Raw genomic sequence first — 18,425 nt, forward strand, 5'->3', positions numbered from 1 at the left:
GGCGTGAACCCGGGAGGCGGAGCTTGCAGTGAGCTGAGATCCGGCCATTGCACTCCAGCCTGGGCGGCAGAGTGAGACTCCGTCTCAAAAAAAAAAAAAAAAAAAAAAAAAAAAAAAAAAGGCCGGGTGCAAGTGGCTCATGCCTATAATCCCAGCACTTTGGGAGGCCGAGGCGGGTGGATCACGAGGTCAGGAGATGGAGACCATCCTGGTTAACATGGTGAAACCCCATCTCTACTAAAAATACAAAAAATTAGCTGGGCGTGGTGGCAGGTGCCTGTAGTCCCAGCTACTCGGGAGGCTGAGGCAGAAGAATGGCATGAACGCGGGAGGCAGAGCTTGCAGTGAGCTAAGATCGCGCCACTGCACTCCAGCCTGGGCGACAGAGCGAGACTCCATCTCAAAAATAGTAATAATAATAATAATAATAATAATTAAACATCACAGAAAAGACAGGAAGAAAACACAACCCACAAACGACAGGGTTACCAGCAATTCTCTTTAATGCTCTTTTCCTTCTAAAAGCTTTTGCAAAGTCCAGTTTATTTTTACAGTAAATAGATTATCTTTTAAGAAAATGCACCATCTAGCAAGATTGTAGCAAAGTGTGTTTATGCAAACAGGTGGTGCAGAGACAGAGGGGCGGACCTTGTGGGCAGCCTGAGGCCCGTCCCAGCTCATGGGCCACGCACGGACGGGAGCACCTCAGTGTTTTCAGCCAAGAGAACACAAGTCTCAGGATCCATGTGGCTCCCTCAGGCCCTGGACCCAGGCAGGCAGGACAGCCTTGACCACGGGGCAGGGGACATCTCAGTATCTTGTCTGCACCTGCACCACCTGCGTGGCACCTGGCCCTCAGACACCGGCATGGCAGCTCCACGGGCCAGGCCCACTGTCCAGTTGCTCCTGCCCTGGAGTTGGGACCATGGGGAGGGAGAGTGCAGAAATAGCTGAGTGTCCGGAGGAGGGGCTGGGCTGCGGGCATTGCTGGTTCAGACTGGTGCTTTCCACCTGGCTGTGAGGCAGAGGGAAGCAGTGACTGGAAGAATCCTGCGGAAGTTCCAGAACTTAGGAGCCGGCTGAGGACGGCTTCCCCCTAAAACACCTCGGCTGCCTCGGCCACCCAGCACCTGCCAGAAATGCCGGCAGAGGCCGAGGCCACTACAGAAGAGCAAGTGCCCTAGCGCCCGCCTCCTGCCCAGCCCCACGGGGCAGCACCCACGTGTGGTCAGGCTGGTGCAGGGCCGGCAGGATGGGGACCAAGGAGACGCCAGCCCCATGGGTCCCGCAGAGACCTGCCCATGCAGTGACCAACATCCAAGGACACAGGTGACCCCAAGAAGCGGGAGCGGCACCTCACCTAGAGCTTAGAAGAGAAGGATGCGAAATCCGCCAGCCCTTTGACATCGTTTGGGAACGTCAACCATGCCCCGCCATCGGCCACCAGCACAGCCCCCGTCACATAGGAAGCCAGAGGGCTGGCCAGGTAGAGCACGCTGTGGGCAATCTCGGTCTTGTTCCCCAGCCTCTGCAGCGGGCTCACAGTGACCTTGGTGCTCAGGCTGGCCTGGGGGCCACCTGGAGGGCAGCAGAAGGTTTAGGCCCCATGGGCCCCAAGACCCAGCACCCTCCCCTCTCCCCCAGCTCATTCCGAAAAGCATCTGGGAACAGCAAGGGCACAGTCAGTGTCCCCAAGGCCTAGCATGGAGCAGGATCAGGCCAGGCACCGAACATAGTTGCCACCATGGAATCAGCACAGGGCTTTTCTTTTTTTTTTCTTTTTTTTTTTTTTGAGATGGAGTCTCGCTCTGCCGCCCAGGCTGGAGCACAGTGGCGCGATCTCCACTCACTGCAAGCTCCGCCTCCCGGGTTCATGCCATTCTCCTGCCTCAGCCTCCCTAGTAGCTGGGACTACAGGCGCCCGCCTTTGCGCCTGGCTAATTTTTGTATTTTTAGTAGAGACGGGGTTTCACCGTGTCAGCCAGGATAGTCTCGATCTCCTGACCTCGTGATCCACCCACCTCGGCCTCCCAAAGTGCTGGGATTACAGGCGTGAGGGCTTTTCAACATACCCCCTGCCAAGGTTCTGGAAGCTTCCATGGGTACCCTGTGCCCCAGGGGAGGATCTGTGGGAGGCCTGGGCTCCCTGAGAGCCGTACCCAGTCGCCGGAGCCCCTCCGTGCCACTGATGGGGCCAGGGGCGAGGCTGTTGACGCGGATGTTCTGGGGACCCCACTCCACAGCCAAGTGCCGTGTCATCGCGTCTGCACGGGAGAAAGTTGGATATGAAGGGGCCGCTCTGCTCTCTGCAGGGGTCAGGGCCAAGGCCAGGCCTCGCTGCCTGAAGCTGGGCTCAGCTTCACGTGGAGACTGCTGGCTTCCTGGGATGGAAGCAGAGGGCCCAGTGGGAACCCAGGTGGGCAGACCTGGGCAGGGGGGTCATACCCACAGCAGCCTTGGCAGAGCCTGCATGCACCTGGAGCGCCTGCCCCCGGTTCCCCAGGGTGGCAGTGATGTTCACGATCACCCCTCCGTGGTCCTGCAACACACAAGGCCTGAGGCAGTGAGTGGGCGGCCATAAGGGGGAGGCGGTAGGGCGGTGGGCCGGCGGCCATAAGGGGGAGGCCGCGGGGCGGTGGGTGGGCGGCCATAAAGGGGAGGCCGCGGGGTGGTGGATGGCGGTCATAAGGCGGAGGCCCCCGCCGGGAGGATGCCCACCCGGAAGAACTTCTCATAGAGCACGCGAGACACATTGAAGGTGCCGCCGGTGTCGATGTCCATCACGGTCTTGAAGGCGTTGAAGGACAAGGCGCCGGCGGGGCACAGGAAGTTCCCAGCCGCACCTGCAGAGTGGGAGACCGCAGGAGTTGCTGGAGCCTGGGGAGAGGGATACCAGGTGGGCGTGGCCAGGTGGGTGAAGGGGAGGGTGCAGGAGGGAGCCCAGATGCCCTGTGGCATAGGGAGGAGACCCATGCCCTAGGATAAATTCCAAAATGACCAGAGCAAGATGGGTGTCCTGGCTGCACTACGTCCCCGAGAAGAGACATGCTGAAGCCCTGACCCCGTATTTGCGACTGTGGCCTTGTTTGGAAATGGGGTAGGTTGCAGAGATAATCGAATTACATTGAAGTCACAATGAATTAGGGTGAGCCCTAAATCCAATGACTAGCATCCGTATAACAAGGGAAGAGGACACACACACACACACACACACACACGCCACGTGAAGACAGTGGCAGACAGCAGAGCGACAGTCTTCAAGCCCAGGAGGGCCAAGGACTGTGGCAGTACCAGAAGCCACGCAGAAGGCAGGAACAGGCTCTCCCCGGGGCCTTCAGAGAGCACAGCTTTGCCAGCACCTTCCCCTTGGACGTTCTGACCTCCAGAACTGGGAGATTCTATTTCGGTTGTTTCAGCCACGCAGGTTGTAGTACTCTGTTAGCCCAGGAAACTAATACACAGGATGTTTTTCAAAAGGAATTTTTGCAGAGTGAACCCAGTGTTGGTTCATCAATTGTAACAAATGCAAGATGTTAACAGGGAAAACTGTGGGTGGGAATATGGAATTCCATGTACTATTAATTATTCTATAAACCTAAAACTGTGATAAAAAATAAAAGCTGGGGGCCGGGCGCGGCGGCTCATGCCTGTAATCCCAGCACTTTTGGAGGCCAAGGTGGGCGGATCACCTGAGGTCAGGAGTTCGAGACCAGCCTAACCAATGTGATGTAACCCCATCTCTACTAAAAATACAAAAATTAGCCAGGTATGGTGGCGGGTGCATGTAATCCCAGCTACGCAGGAGGCTGAGATGGGAGAATCACTTGAACCGAGGAGGCGGAGGTTGCAGTAAACTGAGATTGCACCACGGTACTCCAGCCTGGGCAACAAGAGTGAAACTCCATCTCAAAAAAAAAAAGCTAGACCGGGCTAGCTTTTATTTTATTGGTAACTCTTGCCTGTAATCTCAGCATTTTGGGAGGTCAAGGAAAGAAGATTGCTTGAGCCCAGGAGTTTGAGACCAGTCTGGGCAACACACAGTAAGACCCTATCTCTACGAAAAACAAAAAATTCAAAAATTACCCAGGCGTAGTGGCACACGTCTGTAGTCCCAGCTGCTTAGGAGGCTGGGGCAGGAGGATGGCTTGAGCCCAGGAGGTGGAGGCTGAAGTGAGCCATGATCACACCAGCCTGGGTGACAGAGTAAGACGCTGTCTCAAAAAAAAAAAAAAAAAACGGCTATTACTTTTTTTTTAGGAGGGAATTTCAGGACACAAGGGCACCCGACTCTGCCATTTAGCCGTGATCATGGAGTCCACCTGGACTGCAGCTGTGCTGACCTGCTGCCTCCCAGAGAAGCGGAGTCAGGCCAGAGACAGAGGCCTGGAGACAGAGGCCTGGAGACAGAGGGCTGGAGACAGAGGGCTGGAGACAGAGGCCGGAGACAGAGGGCCAGAGACAGAGGCCGGGAGACAGAGGGCCGGAGACAGAGGGCCAGAGACAGAGGCCTGGAGACAGAGGGCCGGAGACAGAGGGCCAGAGACAGAGGCCGGGAGACAGAGGCCCGGAGGCAGAGGGCCGGGAGACAGAGGCCGAGAGACAGAGGCCGGGAGACAGAGGCCGAGAGACAGAGGCCCGGAGACAGAGGCCGGGAGACAGAGGCCCGGAGACAGAGGCCGGAGGCAGAGGCCCAGAGGCAGAGGCCCGGAGGCAGAGGGTCGGAGACAGAGGCCCGGAGCCTGAGTCTGGGCCTCAGGTACATGGATGGGTTACAGCCCACCCCAGGGCAGGCAGCTAGGTTCCCTGGCACAGTCCCCACCCCAGGACCAGAGTTCTAGGGCCTCCAATCGGTACCACCAACCTGTGAGAAGCCACCACCCTCACTCAGCACCGACTCACAGTTAATGAGAATGTCAATTCTGCCAAACTCCTTCAGAGCCTGGTCCACGGCAGCCATCACAGCTGGGGGTGCTCGCACGTCCATACAGAGAGGGAGGCAGCGCCGGCCAGTGGCCCCAGCCAGCTTCCTGGCGGCCTAGAAGCCCAGGTAAAGAGGCAGACAGCAGCCCTGCAGCCCCGGCCTGGAGAAAAGGCCTTTGGAGTCTGCAGAGGACAATGCGTCCGGGTTCCACTGGAACCCTGGGTTTGCTGCGGGGCCCCACTCTGGGGAAGCACAGCCTGCAAGTACCCACGACCCTGGTAGATGTTTGTGGGGACCTGCCACACTCTCCCCGCACCGCCACCCGTCCTAGAATCCTCTCTCTGCATCGCCCTCCAGGCCACTGTCACCCATGTCCTGCCCCTGCCGCAGACCAGTGGCACAGGTGAGACTCTCCTCACAGGTTGAGGGCTCCGGTAGGTGGGATGCACGGACCACCTAAATAACCCAGGTGAGCCCAGAGATCTTTATTGGGGCCACATTACCCCCAAACAGGAAGGTTCCTCCCAGGACCCAATAACTAGATTTTTTTTTTTTTTTTTTTTTTTTTTTGACGGAGTCTCGCTCTGTCGCCCAGGCTGGAGTGCAGTGGCCGGATCTCAGCTCACTGCAAGCTCCGCCTCCCGGGTTTACGCCATTCTCCTGCCTCAGCCTCCCGAGTAGCTGGGACTACAGGCGCCCGCCACCTCGCCCGGCTAGTTATTTTTTGTATTTTTTAGTTGAGATGGGGTTTCACCTTGTTAGCCAGGATGGTCTCGATCTCCTGACCTCGTGATCCGCCCGTCTCGGCCTCCCAAAGTGCTGGGATTACAGGCTTGAGCCACCGCGCCCGGCCAATAACTAGATTTTTAAAAAGTCAAAGAAGGCCGGGCGCGGTGGCTCAAGTAATCCCAGCACTTTGGGAGGCCAAGACGGGTGGATCATGAGATCAGGAGACTGAGACTATCCTGGCTAACACGGTGAAACCCCGTCTCTACTAAAAAATACAAAAAACTAGCCGGGCGAGGTGGCGGCGCCTGTAGTCCCAGCTACTCGGGAGGCTGAGGCAGGAGAATGGCGGGAACCCGGGAGGCGGAGCTTGCAGTGAGCTGAGATCCGGCCACCGCACTCCAGCCTGGGCGACAGAGCGAGACTCCGTCTCAAAAAGAAAAAAAAGTCGAAGATGTCTCTGCTTGGCCACTTACACTGAAGCTCCATATTTAGAAGTGCAAGTTTTGGTGCCGGCTGGGCACGGTGGCTCACGCCTGTGATCCCAGCACTTTGGGAGGCTGAGGTGGGCGGATCAACCTGAGGTCAGGAGTTCGAGACCATGGTGGTCAACATGGTGAAACCCCATCTCTACCAAAAAAATACAAAATTTAGCCAGGTGTGGTGGCGGCGTCTGTAGTCCCAGCTACTCCAGAGGCTGAGGCAGGAGAATGGCGTGAACCTGGGAGGCAGAGGCTGCAGTGAGCCGGGATCGCACCACCACACTCCAGCCTGGGCGACAGAGCGAGACTCCCGTCTCAAAAACAAAAAAAATGTTGGTGCCAACATCCCCTTAGCCTCTGGACCCTCCAGGCCCAGGCCCAGCACCCCCACAGCCACCCGCACAGGGGACCACGGGAGAGGTCCTCTCACCATCAGCACTCGTGGCAGGCTCCTGCTGGCGATCACCGTGTGGCAGCCGTGCCTGCAAAACCAGAAGCAGGTGTGAGGACAGTGCAGGCGAGCGGCACTCCCAGGGGGCATCTGCCCGGCTCCTGGGCAGGAGTCTCTCGGGCGGAAGTACCAGTCCAGGGCTGAAGGCCCAGCTGGCAGAGGGCACAGGGGCGTGAACAGGACTGAGCAACTCTGGAGGGACCTCAGGTGGTGCCCACCCTGGGGTTTCTGGCATGGGACATCCCACCGCACAGGCCTGCCAGCCCTGTCCCAAACACCAGGTACAGAGACTGCTGTGAGCCACAGAGGCCCAGCCCACACATCTGCCTGGGGCCTGCTGGGCCCACATCCTCCACCCTCTTCTCCCTGTGGGGCTGGCGTGGAAGGCCGTTCTGAAGCGGGGTGCTCCCTGCTCCCCTTCCTGACCACATGGATGCAAATCCACCACGTTGGCCTCTAGGGACCCCAGTTCCAGGAAGGCCGCTATGATTTCCAATGTACAGCTTATCTACTGTTCTTGCAGAAGAGCACAAAGATAAGTCCTGCCTTTAGGTCAAAACAATTTTGATGTTATCTTCAACAAATTCCTACACACTCCCTCTGAAGCAAGACCCTTTCCCTGTGGTACAGAAGCCCTGGGCCTGGGGGTAACAGCTTGGAGACACCTGTCTCGCAGCCACCCGCCTGTCTCGCAGCCACCCGCCTGTCTCGCAGCCACCCGACTATGCTTCTGCCCATAAATTCCCCAATAAAATCACCTCACAGGGACAAACGGGATCTGTCTGCCTTGTTCTTTGATTTCTCCACTCTTCTGGTTTGGGAGTTGCTTCCCCACAACAGCCACAAAGGCAGCTACCCTCCTGCTAGGCAGACCCCACTGGAGCCACAATGTCCCATTCGGTCCTCAGCCACAAAGGCAGCTCCCCCTGCCAGGCAGGCCCCACTGGAGCTGCAATGTCCCGTTCGGTCCTCAGACGCCCCGAGCACAGAGCCACCAGTGGAAAGGCCAAATCTCTTCCTGTGAGGCTCACCTTTCTGGTCTGAAAAGCAGGAGCCTCAGGGGAACCGAAAAGGAGTCCCTCTCTCCCACCTCAGCCTAACTCTAGCCGCTGTCAGGTGGGATACGTTGCTGACCCCGGCCTGAAGCCACAGAATTGTGTCCCAAGAAAAAATGTGCCCTGCCGGGCGCCAGCACTGGGGCCTGACACAGCCCTGACTCTCGAGGTCCCAGCAGGCCCCAGACCAGAGCCACACAATCTCCATTGACCTGTAGGAGCTCCGAAGTCCTGACTCCCCCCAGGGCAATCCTCAACCCCTCCCCAGTCCCTCTGGCAGGCACCTGGATCCTGTCAGGTGGATGAGCAGGGGACTTCTACCTCCCACCAGCATCTTTCCAGGGGTCCAGCATCCAGCAGGGCCCAGGCAGGGAGAAGCGGGGAGCAGGGAGGGGACTCAAAGCAGTCTCACCGCATGAAAATCTCAGCAATCCGGAACCCAATCCCAGAGCCACCACCTGTGATGAAGGCCACTTTGTCCCTGAGAGTAAAAAAGGAGGCTCCGTTAGAAGAGCCCTATTGGGCCAGGCCGGTGGCTCCCAGCACTTTGGAAGGCCAAGGTGGGTGGGCCACAAGGTCAGGAGTTCGAGACCAGCTTGGCCAATATGGAGAAACCCTGTCTCTACTAAAAATAGAAAAATTAGCTGGGCATGGTAGTGGGTGCCTGTAGTCCCAGCTACTTGGGAGGCTGAAGCAGGGGAATCGTTTGAACCCAGGAGGCGGAGGTTGCAGTGAGCAGAGATCACGCCACTGCACTCCAGCATGGGCAAAAGAGTGAGACTCCGTCTCAAAAAATACATATAAATAAAATTAAATTAAAATAAGTAAAAAATAAAAGAGCCCTGTTAAAATACACCCCCCATATTGCTACATGGCAATGATTTAAAATGAAAATTCGGCCGGGCACCATGGCTAATGCCTATAATCACAGAACTTTAGGAGGCCAAGGCGGGCGGATCACCTGAGGTCGGGAGTTTGAGACTAGCCTGACCAACATGGAGAAACCCCGTCTCTACTAAAAATACAAAAAATTAGCCAGGCGTGCTGGCGCATGCCTGTAATCCCAGCTACTCGGGAGGCTGAGGCAGGAGAATCGCTTGAACCTGGGAGGCAGAGGTTGTGGTGAGCCGAAATCATACCATTATACTCCAGCCTGGGCAACAAGAACGAAACACAGTCTCAAAATAAATAAATAAAATGAAAATCCATAAAATTATAGTATTTTATATATTTATTTTGAGAGAAATTCTTGCTACGTCATCCAGGCTGGAGTGCAGTGGCACCATCACAGCTCACTGCTGCCTTGACCTCCCAGGCTAGAAGGATCCTCCTGCTTCAGGGACTACAGGTGTACGCCATCATGCCCAGCTGATTTTTCTTTTTTTTTTTTTTTTTTTTTTTTTTTTTTTTTTGAGATGGAGTCTCGCTCTGCCGCCCAGGCTGGAGTGCAGTGGCCGGATCTCAGCTCACTGCAAGCTCCGCCTCCCGGGTTACCGCCATTCTCCTGCTCTCCCGCCTCTCCTGTAGCTGGGACTACAGGCGCCGCCACCTCGCCCGGCCAGTTTTTTGTATTTTTTAGTAGAGACGGGGTTTCACCGTGTTCGCCAGGATGGTCTCGATCTCCTGACCTCGTGATCCGCCTGTCTCGGCCTCCCAAAGTGCTGGGATTACAGGCTTGAGCCACCGCGCCCGGCCTGATTTTTCTTCTACTTTTTCTAGAGAGGGGTATTGTTTTGATGCCCAGGCTGGTCTTGAACTTGTGCTGACACAAACTTGCAAAGTGCAGTGGGGGAAAGAGTATTTTGGTGCACAGGCTCATGTCTGTAAATCCCAGCACTTTGGGAAGCCGAGGCGGGTGGATCACCTGAGGTCAGGAGTTCAAGACCAGCCTGACCAACATGGTGAGACCCCACCTCTACTAAAAATACAAAAAATTAGCCGGGCTGAGGCAGCAGAATTGCTTGAACCCGGGAGGCGGAGGTTGCAGTGAGTATTTCGACAGAAAATGACAGAAGTAGATACAAGATAGAAAAAATAACCCTGGTTTAAACAAGATAGAGGTTATAGTTTCCGGGCGCGGTGGCTCAAGCCTGTAATCCCAGCACTTTGGGATGATTCCTGAGATGCAGTGATCAGGTCAGGGAGATCGAGACCATGGCTAACAGTGAAACCCCGTCTCTACTAAGAAATTTTTTTAGCCGGGGAGGTGGCACTCTGTAGTCCCAGCTACTCGGGAGTGCTGTGGCCGGAGAATCGTCAGCCCGGGAGGCGGAGCTTGCTGAGCTGAGCCATTCTCCGGCCACTGCACTCCAGCCTGGGCTACAGAGCGAGACTCCGTCTCAAAAAAAAAAAAAAAAAAAAAAAAAAAAAAAAAAAAAAAAAAAAACAAGATAGAGGTTATAGTTTCCTCTCTCCTAAGCCCTGCATGACATGAATGTCAAAGATGATTCCTGAGATTCAGTCAGCTAGGTCACCCGGATAATAGAGATTTTCTTTTTTTTTTTTTATTTTTTTTTTTTTTTTTTTTTCTTTTTTTGAGATGGAGTCTCACTCTGTCGCCCAGGCTGGAGTGCTGTGGCCGGATCTCAGCTCACTGCAAGCTCCGCCTCCCAGCTTTACGCCATTCTCCTGCCTCAGCCTCCCGAGTAGCTGGGACTACAGGCGCCTGCCACCTGGCCTGGCTAGTTTTTTGTATTTTTTAGTAGAGACGGGGTTTCACCGTGTTAGCCAGGATGGTCTCGATCTTCTGACCTTGTGATCCGCCCGTCTCGGCCTCCCAAAGTGCTGGGATTACAGGCTTGAGCCACCGCACCCGGCCTTATTAGAGATTTTCTTGTACATATTAAATGTGTACTAATCGGTATGACGCACAAATTGTACCAGATGGATGGGCAGAGCTCTAAGTTGCCTTTCCTATTCTTAATGATTAAAGATTAATTTTGGGCCAGGCGCAGTGTCTCACTCCTGTAATCCCAGCACTTTGGGAGGTTGAGGCAGGTGGATCATCTGAAGTCAGGAGTTCCAGACCAGCCTGATCAATATGGTGAAACTTCATCTCTACTAGAAATACAATTAGCCCAGCGTGGTGGCGTGTGCCTATAGTCCCACTTGGGCACACTGAGACTGAAGCAGAATTGGGAGGCTGAGGCAGGAGAATTGCTTGAACCCAGAGTGAGACTCCGTTTCAAAACAATTTTTTTTTTTACTTTGCAGAACACTCAAAAAGAATTGTCAATACCTTTCCTTGGAGAACATAACTTTTTTTTTTTTTTTTTTTTTTGAGATGGAGTTTTACTCTTGTTGCCCAGGCTGGAGTGCAATGGCGCGATCTTGGCTCACTGCAACCTCCACCTCCTGGGTTCAAGCGATTCTCCTGCCTCAGCCTCCCAAGTAGCTGGGATTACAGGTGTGCACCACCACACCCGGCTAATTTTTTGTATTTTTAGCAGAGGCTGGGTTTCACCATGTTGGCCAGGCTGTTCTCGAACTCCTGACCTCATGTGATCTGCCCACCTCGGCCTCCCAAAGCGCTGGGATTACAGGCGTGAGCCACTGCTCCTGGCAATTTTTTTTCATTACTTGTGATAAAAAAAAGAACATGTTCAATACCTTTCCGCGGTGGCTCACGCCTTAAAATCTTTTTTTTTTTTTGGGAGGCCGAGACTTGATCACGAGGTCAGGAGATCGATGGACCATCTGGCTAACTGTGAACCCCCCTCTGGGTTACAAGCGATATAAAAACTCAGCCTCCCAAGTGGCTGGGCGCCTACAGGTGTCCCACCACTCCCGGCTGATTTTTTGTATTTTTAGAATGGCTGGGTGAACCATGTTGGCCAGGCTGTTCTCGAGCTCCTGAGTGAGCTGAGATCTGCCCACCCGCACTCCAAAGCCTGGGATTACAGAGCGAGACCACGCTCCTGGCAAAAAAAAAAAAAAAAAAAAAAAAAAAAACTTGAACATGTTGCAAATTGAAAAAAAGAAAAGGAAAGAAAAAAAAGGATCCGCCCATTGGCCGAGTGAGGGAGGACTTCGACCTTTACCCGGGCTGCCTTCCCATGTGAACACCAAGGCGTTTGCAGGAAAATGAAGAGCTGCTGGGCAAAACCCGGCATTCCTGGGCCTTCTGGGTCTTCGGAAAAATGATTTCAACCTAAAATTTTATGTTAAGAAAGACGAAGCCAGGTTGGGCCAGGCACGGTGGCTCACGCCTGTAAATCCCAGCACTTTGGGAAGCCGAGGCGGGTGGATCACCTGAGGTCAGGAGTTCAAGACAAGCCTGACCAACATAGTGAGACCCCACCTCTACTAAAAATACAAAAAATTAGCCGGGCTGAGGCAGGAGAATCGCTTGAACCCGGGAGGCGGAGCTTGCAGTGAGCCAAGATCGCGCCACTGCACTCCAGCCCGGGCGACAGAGCGAGACTCCGTCTCAAAAATAAAGAAAAAAGAAAAAAAAAAGAAAGGAGCCAGGCGAGACAGGTTTCCTAACACACGAGCCCTCCGTGGGGACCCCGCCGGCCCTCTCGGCGCTACGGGGACCACGTGGGGGCGCCCGCGCCCACGGACCGGACGCCGCACCGAGGCTGCGCCCGCTTCCCGGGCCCCGCTCACCGCAGCAGGTCCGGGCAGAAGAGGTGACGGTACGCGGGGAGACAGTCGTCCCCCTCCACGTCGGGCGGCGGCTGGGCCATGACGCTCGCGGCGAGGACTGCGGGGACAGCGGGCGGGAGCTGCCTTGGCCTCCGGGACCCCGCGCGAAGCGGCGAACGCTCCTGTAACCGGGAGCCCCGCCCCACTCCCCGGACGCCCCGCCCCTCCTCTGATTTCTCCCCGGAGGCCCCGCCCCCCGCGGGGGCTGCTGGGACTGGAAGTCAGCGCGCGAGGTGCAGGCGCAGTGGGGTGGGGGCGGTTCCCGCGGCGGAAGTCCGGCGTTCTGCGGTCCCCTCCCCGAGTCTTTTTCACAGGTATTCGGCGTGAGCGCCGCGTTCGGAGCCTGCGGAACTTGTGGGATACCCCTGGCTCCTGGGTCCAGGCCGGGCTCGCAGCCTCTGGGCCCCCGTTCGCATCCCCGTAAACACCATGGGGAGCGCGGCCTGCCCCGCGCCGCTTCCCAAAATGACCCGTTTTGAGGCCAATAAAGAATGGTCCGGGGCCGGGCGCGGTGGCTCACGCCTGTAATCCCAGCACATTGGGAGGCCGAGGCGGGCGGATCACGAGGTCGGGAGTTCGAGACCATCCTGGACAACATGGTGAAACCCCGTCTCTACTATCAAAATACAAAAATTAGCCGGGCGTTGTGGCAGGTGCCTGTAATCTGGGCTACTCGGAAGGCTCAGGCAGGAGAATACCTTGAACCCGGGAGGCGGCCCCGGCGGGGCTATGCCACGAACCCAGGACGGGGCGCCCCGCCTGTACCACTGTTGGAAGAGGGGAGCCCGCCACGGTCACGGGGGAAAAACACGCTGGGCCGTTCCTGGACTGGACATACCCGCGGGCCAGCGGCTTCAGGGGCGCGATGGAGCCGCCACCGCCACAGTAAAGGCTGCCAGGCCCTTTTTGCGCCGGATGGTGTCAGCCCGCCGGCCCCTTTCTGCCCCTTCCCAGGGAAGGCAGCTCCTCCTTTGGCGGCATCAGACAGCACCGGCTCCTGCCCAGCTTGGGTTCCCCCGGATTGCAGGTTGGTGGTCTCTGGACCCCCGCCTGGCTCATACATCCAACAACGTTATAGAACTAGGTGTGCAAAACTTCATCTTTACTCTTCAACTCTTTACAACTTGCATAAAAGCGTCATTTCTACCTCAGAGTTGGCAGAAGTCATAATTAATGTACCACCCATGTGCTGGGCATGGTGAATTTTAATGCCTCCCCTTTGGAGGAAAGGTTAGGATAACTTTCGAAGACCTCCCACCACAAAGGCTGTCCGGCACTTTGGTGCAAAACGGATTGGTCCAATCTTGTGCTGGCTTGGGGTACAGAAAGGCACTGAAGTTGGTGGCTGAAACTCCTCTGGGCTGGGCTGGGGCAGAGGTGAACAGGGAAGTAAGTGGTTTGGGATAGGCAGGGATGGACGTGGGCTTGGGTTCTTGCTGACAGAGGTAGTTGTTCCTGCGTGGAGGCTGGGGTGGTAAGGGCAGCTTGAGCCTCAGGCTGAGTGGATGCTGCTGTGCTGGCCCCCGTCTGCCCAGCTCACCAGCTCACTGCTCTGGAACCACAGCTGGATCTCCCGCTGGGCCCCCTCCACAGAGTCGCTGGCGTGGATGACGTTCCTGTGCCAGTGACAGGAGCAAGGTGAGGCTCAGGCTTCATGTGCACCCTGAGGAGTCCCAGGGACCATCTGTTGCTCCCCTGTTGCCCTCTGTCTAGGGGAGCAAGCCTGTGACTGAAGACAGGAAAGGAGTAACAGTGGAGCTGGGAAACCGGGTTCCAGCCTGGCCTCAGCCTTTTACAGCCTCGTGGACCCCCCCAGACCCCAGCTTTTGGGAGCCTCATTTCCCGCCAAGTTGCCCCATGCCAACCCCTTGGGGTGTCAGGCAATGATGGCACGGTACATATAACACAAAGGGAACGCCTCATTGCCCTGTGTGCAGGAGGGTCTGGAAGAACACCGCTGTCACCAACGTGAGCTGTCATGTTCCACCTGGCTTCAGCCCAGCACAGCAAGACACCCAGGTCTCGTGGATCTGCCACCACCCCAAGTGCTGGCCCTCTTCGTCGCCCAGCAGCAGCCCGGTGTGTCAGGACCCCCGTACCTGCTGATGTGCACGCTGAAGTCACCCCTTATGGTTCCTGGGGCAGCCTCAGCCGAATCAGTGTGTCCAATCATGGCCCTGGAGGCGCGGACGACATTGTACCCTTCCCAGACCTGCAGCGCGAGATAATGGTTGGGAAGAAGTGGGGAACACCAAGGCCCCTGCACTCAATCCAGGGCCCCTCCCTTTGCTGGGGGGAAGACACACCCCCAGGCCCTTCCACCACCCCTGCCCTGCCGTACCATGGCCACCATGGGCCCAGAGCTCATGTAGCGGATGAGGGCAGGGTAGAAGGGCTTCCTCCGCAGGTCCTGGTAGTGCTCGGCAAGGACGCTCTCTGGTGCCTGGGTGGCATTGAGGGAAGGAGGAGGAGCCACAGAGAGTAAACCTGGGCACTAGCGCAGCAGCTGTGATGCCCTGACCTCAGGCACCTTGCAGATAACACCAGCATGGGCAGCACCCCCACTGCAGAACAGATCCCTCCTGCCCCTTCAACTGCCAAAGCCGGGCCCTACCCCGGCACGGGTTGGGATGTGAAAAGGCTGAGAAGGATCCCCCAACCCTGTCCCCACGGGGACACCCACAAGCCCAGAGCCCCACTACCTGCAGCATCTTCATCCCCACCAGTGTGAAGCCCCGCCTCTCAAAGCGCTGGATCACGTCCCCAACGAGCCGCCGTTGCACCCCATCTGGCTTCACCGCCACCAGGGTCCGTTCCCGGGTCCAGGAGGGCCCTCCTTTAAAAGGCAAGGGGTCGGGGCACTGACACCTCAGCCTTTCACATCCCCACGACCCGGGTTTCCCTGCCAGAGCCCAGGGGTCACCAGGCTTCAGGGTGTCTGCCACTATGCAGAGCACTCTGGAATGGACAAGGATGGTGCCCATAGCCAGAAATGCTCCCACAATAGTCCCTGTCAGGGACACCCAAGACAATGTGTCCCTAGGGCTTCTAGCCTCTCCCAGGGGCCATGGCTTCTCCCAGCAGAGGCAGAGGCTGCCTGAGATGTGCGATCGCCCGGAGGTTCAGGGAGATACTGCCTCAGCTCAGGGATCACCACCCCAAGGTCCATAGAGGCACAGCCCAGCTCAGGGACCACCCCAAGGTCCATGGAGGCACAGCCCAGCTCAGGGACCACTCGAGGTCCAGGGAGGCACAGCCCAGCTCCGGGACCACCCCGAGGTCCAGGGAGGCACAGCCCAGCTCCGGGACCACCCGAGGTCCCCGGAGGCACAGCCCAGCTCAGGGACCACCCCGAGGTCCACGGAGGCACAGCCCAGCTCAGGGACCACCCCAAGGTCCAGGGAGGCACAGCCCAGCTCAGGGACCACCCCGAGGTCCACGGAGGCACAGCCCAGCTCAGGGACCACCCCGAGGTCCACGGAGGCACAGCCCAGCTCAGGGACCACCCGGGGTCCCCAGAGGCACAGCCCAGCTCAGTGGCCGCAGGGAAGTCTGGAGATCTGGCAAAGCTCCAGCCTCACTTTTGACTCCAGCCCTTCTGGATGACGACAGACATGGTCTGAAGCCCAGACTTTCCACGTGAAGAGGAACCCAGAGCCCACCCTGTGTTTGAGGTGAAGGAGTGGCAGGAAACCAGGGAGAAACACACTTTCCCCACCGGTGAGCCCTGGAAACACGGACAAAGGGGGCCTGAAGATTGAAGAGGGAAGGTAGCAGGGTTCCTGCCCGAGCCAGGAGACGGGGTCTGTGCTGCTGTGGAGTTTCAAGGCCTGCCGCTTCCAGACCCAGGGTCAGCACTGAGCTCCGCCCCAGCCGTCCTCCACTGGAGGGGACGCTGCCAGGGAGACAGAAGACGTCCTCACCCTCCCACAGTCCCAGGCTGCTCCAGAGCCAAGCTACCCTCCGCAGCGGGTCCCTGGTTTCCAGACGAGCCCAGACCCTGTATGTCCCACAAAGAGGCTGGAAAGAGCCAAAGGGGCCCCGCCAGGCCAAGAGGAAAAGTTAACCCCAGCAGGCGGCTGAGGCCCATGGGAGGAAGACCCCCTGGTTGGTTTGTTCCCCCAAAACCCAGTTCACAGGACGCCCTGTGTAGCCTGGGGCTCTGCTGCGGCTGGTGCGGGCATTGGAGGCGGCGGCTCACTTTTCAGAGCCGATGGAGGGAGCCCTGGGACATGGATCGTCCTGTGAGGTGGCAACTGGGGGGGCCAGGTGGCGGCGGGGCCGGGGACTTAGCGCCTGGCGTCCCAGTCAGATTCTGGCCTAACTTGGCCTTCAGCGAACGACCCAGCGGAGCGGCTCCCCACCCCCACCCCGGCCGGGAGCCCCCTCACCGCCCAGTGCTGCCGCCGGCCTCTGCCTTCCTTGGGCTCCTGGGCCCTCGGTCGCCCCGGATCCGCCCAGGCTGCCAACTCGCCGGGCGCCTGCAGCCTGGGGCCTGGGGAGGCGAGAAGGGGCCGCAGAGCCGGGCGGGCCCTGGAGGGGCGCGGGGGTGCAAGCCGGCGCCTTCCCCAACTCGGGCGGACCCCGCAGCCCGCGCCCCGAGGCCTCTGGGGGAGTCGGACCCCGATCCGCACGTGCGCGGACAAAGGCCGAGCGGCGCGCGCCCCCTCCGTCCCCCGCGTACCCGCCGGGAAGCGCGGCCCCACTCACCCGAGCTGGGGCGCACGAGCAGGCTCGGGTCCGGGGCCCGCGGGCCGCAGCGCAGCCCCCGCAGTGCGGAGCGCCAGAAGAGGCCGCCCATGACGCCCGGCCCGCGGGCCGCTGCGAGCGCGAGGAGCGGGCGCGGAGGGCGGTGCCAACCACAGACCCGCCCCCGCCCGCCCCGGAGCCCCCGCGCCGATGCTATCTGCAGCCCCCCGCCGCCCCAGACCCCCGTGGCCTGGCGCTCACGGGGCGCGTGGAAATGTTCAACCCCAATTTCTGTTAAAATTGAAGAAAAAACAGAAAATAATAATGAATCCCTCTCGAATTGCATTCGTCTTTATACGGACGCAACTGTTAACTATCATTTTCACGCTTTCCCGCGGAGGAAGGCCCACTCGGGAGGCTGAGGCGGGAGGATCGCTTGAGCCCAGGAGGTTGAGGCTGCAGTGAGCTGTGACTGCACCGCTGCACTCCAGCCTGGGCAATAGAGCAAGACTCTGTCTCAGAAATAAATAAATTCACGGACCAAAAGGAAGTCTGTCTAGAAGCCCTGGCCTGAGCTGCCTCCAATGGAGGGTGAAATTCCCACGGGAGCCCCAGGGCGGGAGGAGGCATGCGCTCCGGAGACGCTGGCCCTGCGGCCAGGACGAGTAGGCGGGACTACAGACCCGCGCCACCACAACCAGCTAATATTTTAATTTTTTGTAGAGATGGGGCCTCCCTGTTGCCCATGCTGGTCTCAAACTCCTGGGATCAAGAAATCCTCCTGCCTTGGCTTCCCAAGGTGCTAGGATTACAGATGTGAGCCTGGTCTGTGAATGTGAATGGGGAAAAATCCGACCTTTATTCTCAAATGGCCGCTGATGTGGCTGCATTCCTCTAATTCATTCAGTTGTGGATATGAGGAACAAGGCACAGTCATAGTTGCAGGGCCTGTGACTTTGTCACCAACAGAATTCACAGGTATGGTAATATTGGGTAGATACCACAGGGTGCTACTGTTTGAAATGGTTAGGTCTCCCACTCCTAGAACTTAATGAATCTTGAAAAAGCTTGTATTCTTTTTGCTGCTATGTGAATGGAATTGTTTTCTTATTAAAATTGTCCGTTGCAAGTGTATAATGTACAATTGAGGCTGGTTGGTTTGTTTTTAGACGGAGTGTCGCTCTTGCTGCCCAGGCTGGAGTGCGGTAATGGGATGATCTCTGCTCACTGCAGCCTCTGCCTCCCAGGTTCAAGCAATTCTCCTGCCTCAGGCTCCTACAGGTGTTTGCCACCACACCTGGCTGGTGTTTTTTTGTATTTTTAGTAGAGACGGGTTTTTGTCATGTTGGCCAGGCTGGTCTCAAACTCGTGGCCTCAGGTGATCCACCCGCCTTGGCCTCCCAAAGTGCTGGGATTACAGGCGTGAGCCACCGCGCCCGGCCAACAATTGA

At 57.5% G+C, this 18,425-nt stretch overlaps 2 protein-coding genes across 6 annotated transcripts; both read right to left on the reverse strand.

The window, feature by feature from the left end:
* Positions 1–487: 487 nt before the first annotated feature.
* Positions 488–12,450, reverse strand: DECR2 (2,4-dienoyl-CoA reductase 2). Of its 3 annotated transcripts, none has more exons than XM_050774733.1 (9): positions 12,247–12,450; positions 8,048–8,116; positions 6,560–6,611; positions 4,900–5,035; positions 2,719–2,843; positions 2,446–2,539; positions 2,160–2,264; positions 1,361–1,578; positions 488–1,015 (listed from the first exon to the last, which is right to left on the reverse strand). In XM_050774733.1, the coding sequence occupies exons 1-8, from the start codon at positions 12,324–12,326 to the stop codon at positions 1,361–1,363; spliced, it is 879 nt and encodes a 292-aa protein (XP_050630690.1). In that variant the 5' UTR covers positions 12,327–12,450; the 3' UTR covers positions 488–1,015. The 3 variants fall into 3 exon arrangements, with proteins under 3 accessions (XP_050630690.1, XP_050630689.1, XP_050630691.1); XM_050774732.1 differs by having other exon boundaries at positions 488–1,050; XM_050774734.1 differs by lacking the exon at positions 2,160–2,264 and having other exon boundaries at positions 488–1,050.
* A 918-nt stretch (positions 12,451–13,368) lies between these two features.
* Positions 13,369–17,137, reverse strand: NME4 (NME/NM23 nucleoside diphosphate kinase 4). 3 transcript variants are annotated; one of them, XM_050774757.1, is made up of 5 exons: positions 16,996–17,132; positions 14,988–15,121; positions 14,627–14,728; positions 14,385–14,497; positions 13,369–13,901 (listed from the first exon to the last, which is right to left on the reverse strand). In XM_050774757.1, exons 1-5 carry the CDS (start codon positions 17,084–17,086, stop codon positions 13,778–13,780), a joined length of 564 nt encoding a protein of 187 aa, XP_050630714.1. In that variant the 5' UTR covers positions 17,087–17,132; the 3' UTR covers positions 13,369–13,777. The 3 variants fall into 3 exon arrangements, with proteins under 3 accessions (XP_050630714.1, XP_050630715.1, XP_050630716.1); XM_050774758.1 differs by lacking the exon at positions 14,627–14,728 and having other exon boundaries at positions 13,369–14,014; positions 16,996–17,137; XM_050774759.1 differs by lacking the exon at positions 14,627–14,728 and having other exon boundaries at positions 16,996–17,130.
* Between the last annotated feature and the right edge of the window lie 1,288 nt (positions 17,138–18,425).

Source organism: Macaca thibetana, chromosome 20, assembly GCF_024542745.1.
Source record: "Macaca thibetana thibetana isolate TM-01 chromosome 20, ASM2454274v1, whole genome shotgun sequence".
In the NCBI taxonomy this organism is placed as follows: domain Eukaryota; kingdom Metazoa; phylum Chordata; class Mammalia; order Primates; family Cercopithecidae; genus Macaca; species Macaca thibetana.

Bases quoted from the DNA above. Each gene is read 5' to 3' on its own strand.
- NME4 (XM_050774757.1), bottom strand. From the start codon at position 17,086: ATGGGCGGCCTCTTCTGGCGCTCCGCACTGCGGGGGCTGCGCTGCGGC. The intron at 14,729-14,987 runs GTAGTGGGGCTC...AATGCCACCCAG, and splicing joins TGGGGATGAAGATGCTGCAG to GCACCAGAGAGCGTCCTTGC. The intron at 13,902-14,384 runs GTACGGGGGTCC...TCACTGGCACAG, and splicing joins TTCAGCGTGCACATCAGCAG to GAACGTCATCCACGCCAGCG.
- DECR2 (XM_050774733.1), bottom strand. From the start codon at position 12,326: ATGGCCCAGCCGCCGCCCGACGTGGAGGGGGACGACTGTCTCCCCGCG. The intron at 5,036-6,559 runs GTGAGAGGACCT...CTGGGCTTCTAG, and splicing joins GCCTGCCACGAGTGCTGATG to GCCGCCAGGAAGCTGGCTGG. The intron at 1,579-2,159 runs GTACGGCTCTCA...GCTGCCCTCCAG, and splicing joins GGAGGGGCTCCGGCGACTGG to GTGGCCCCCAGGCCAGCCTG.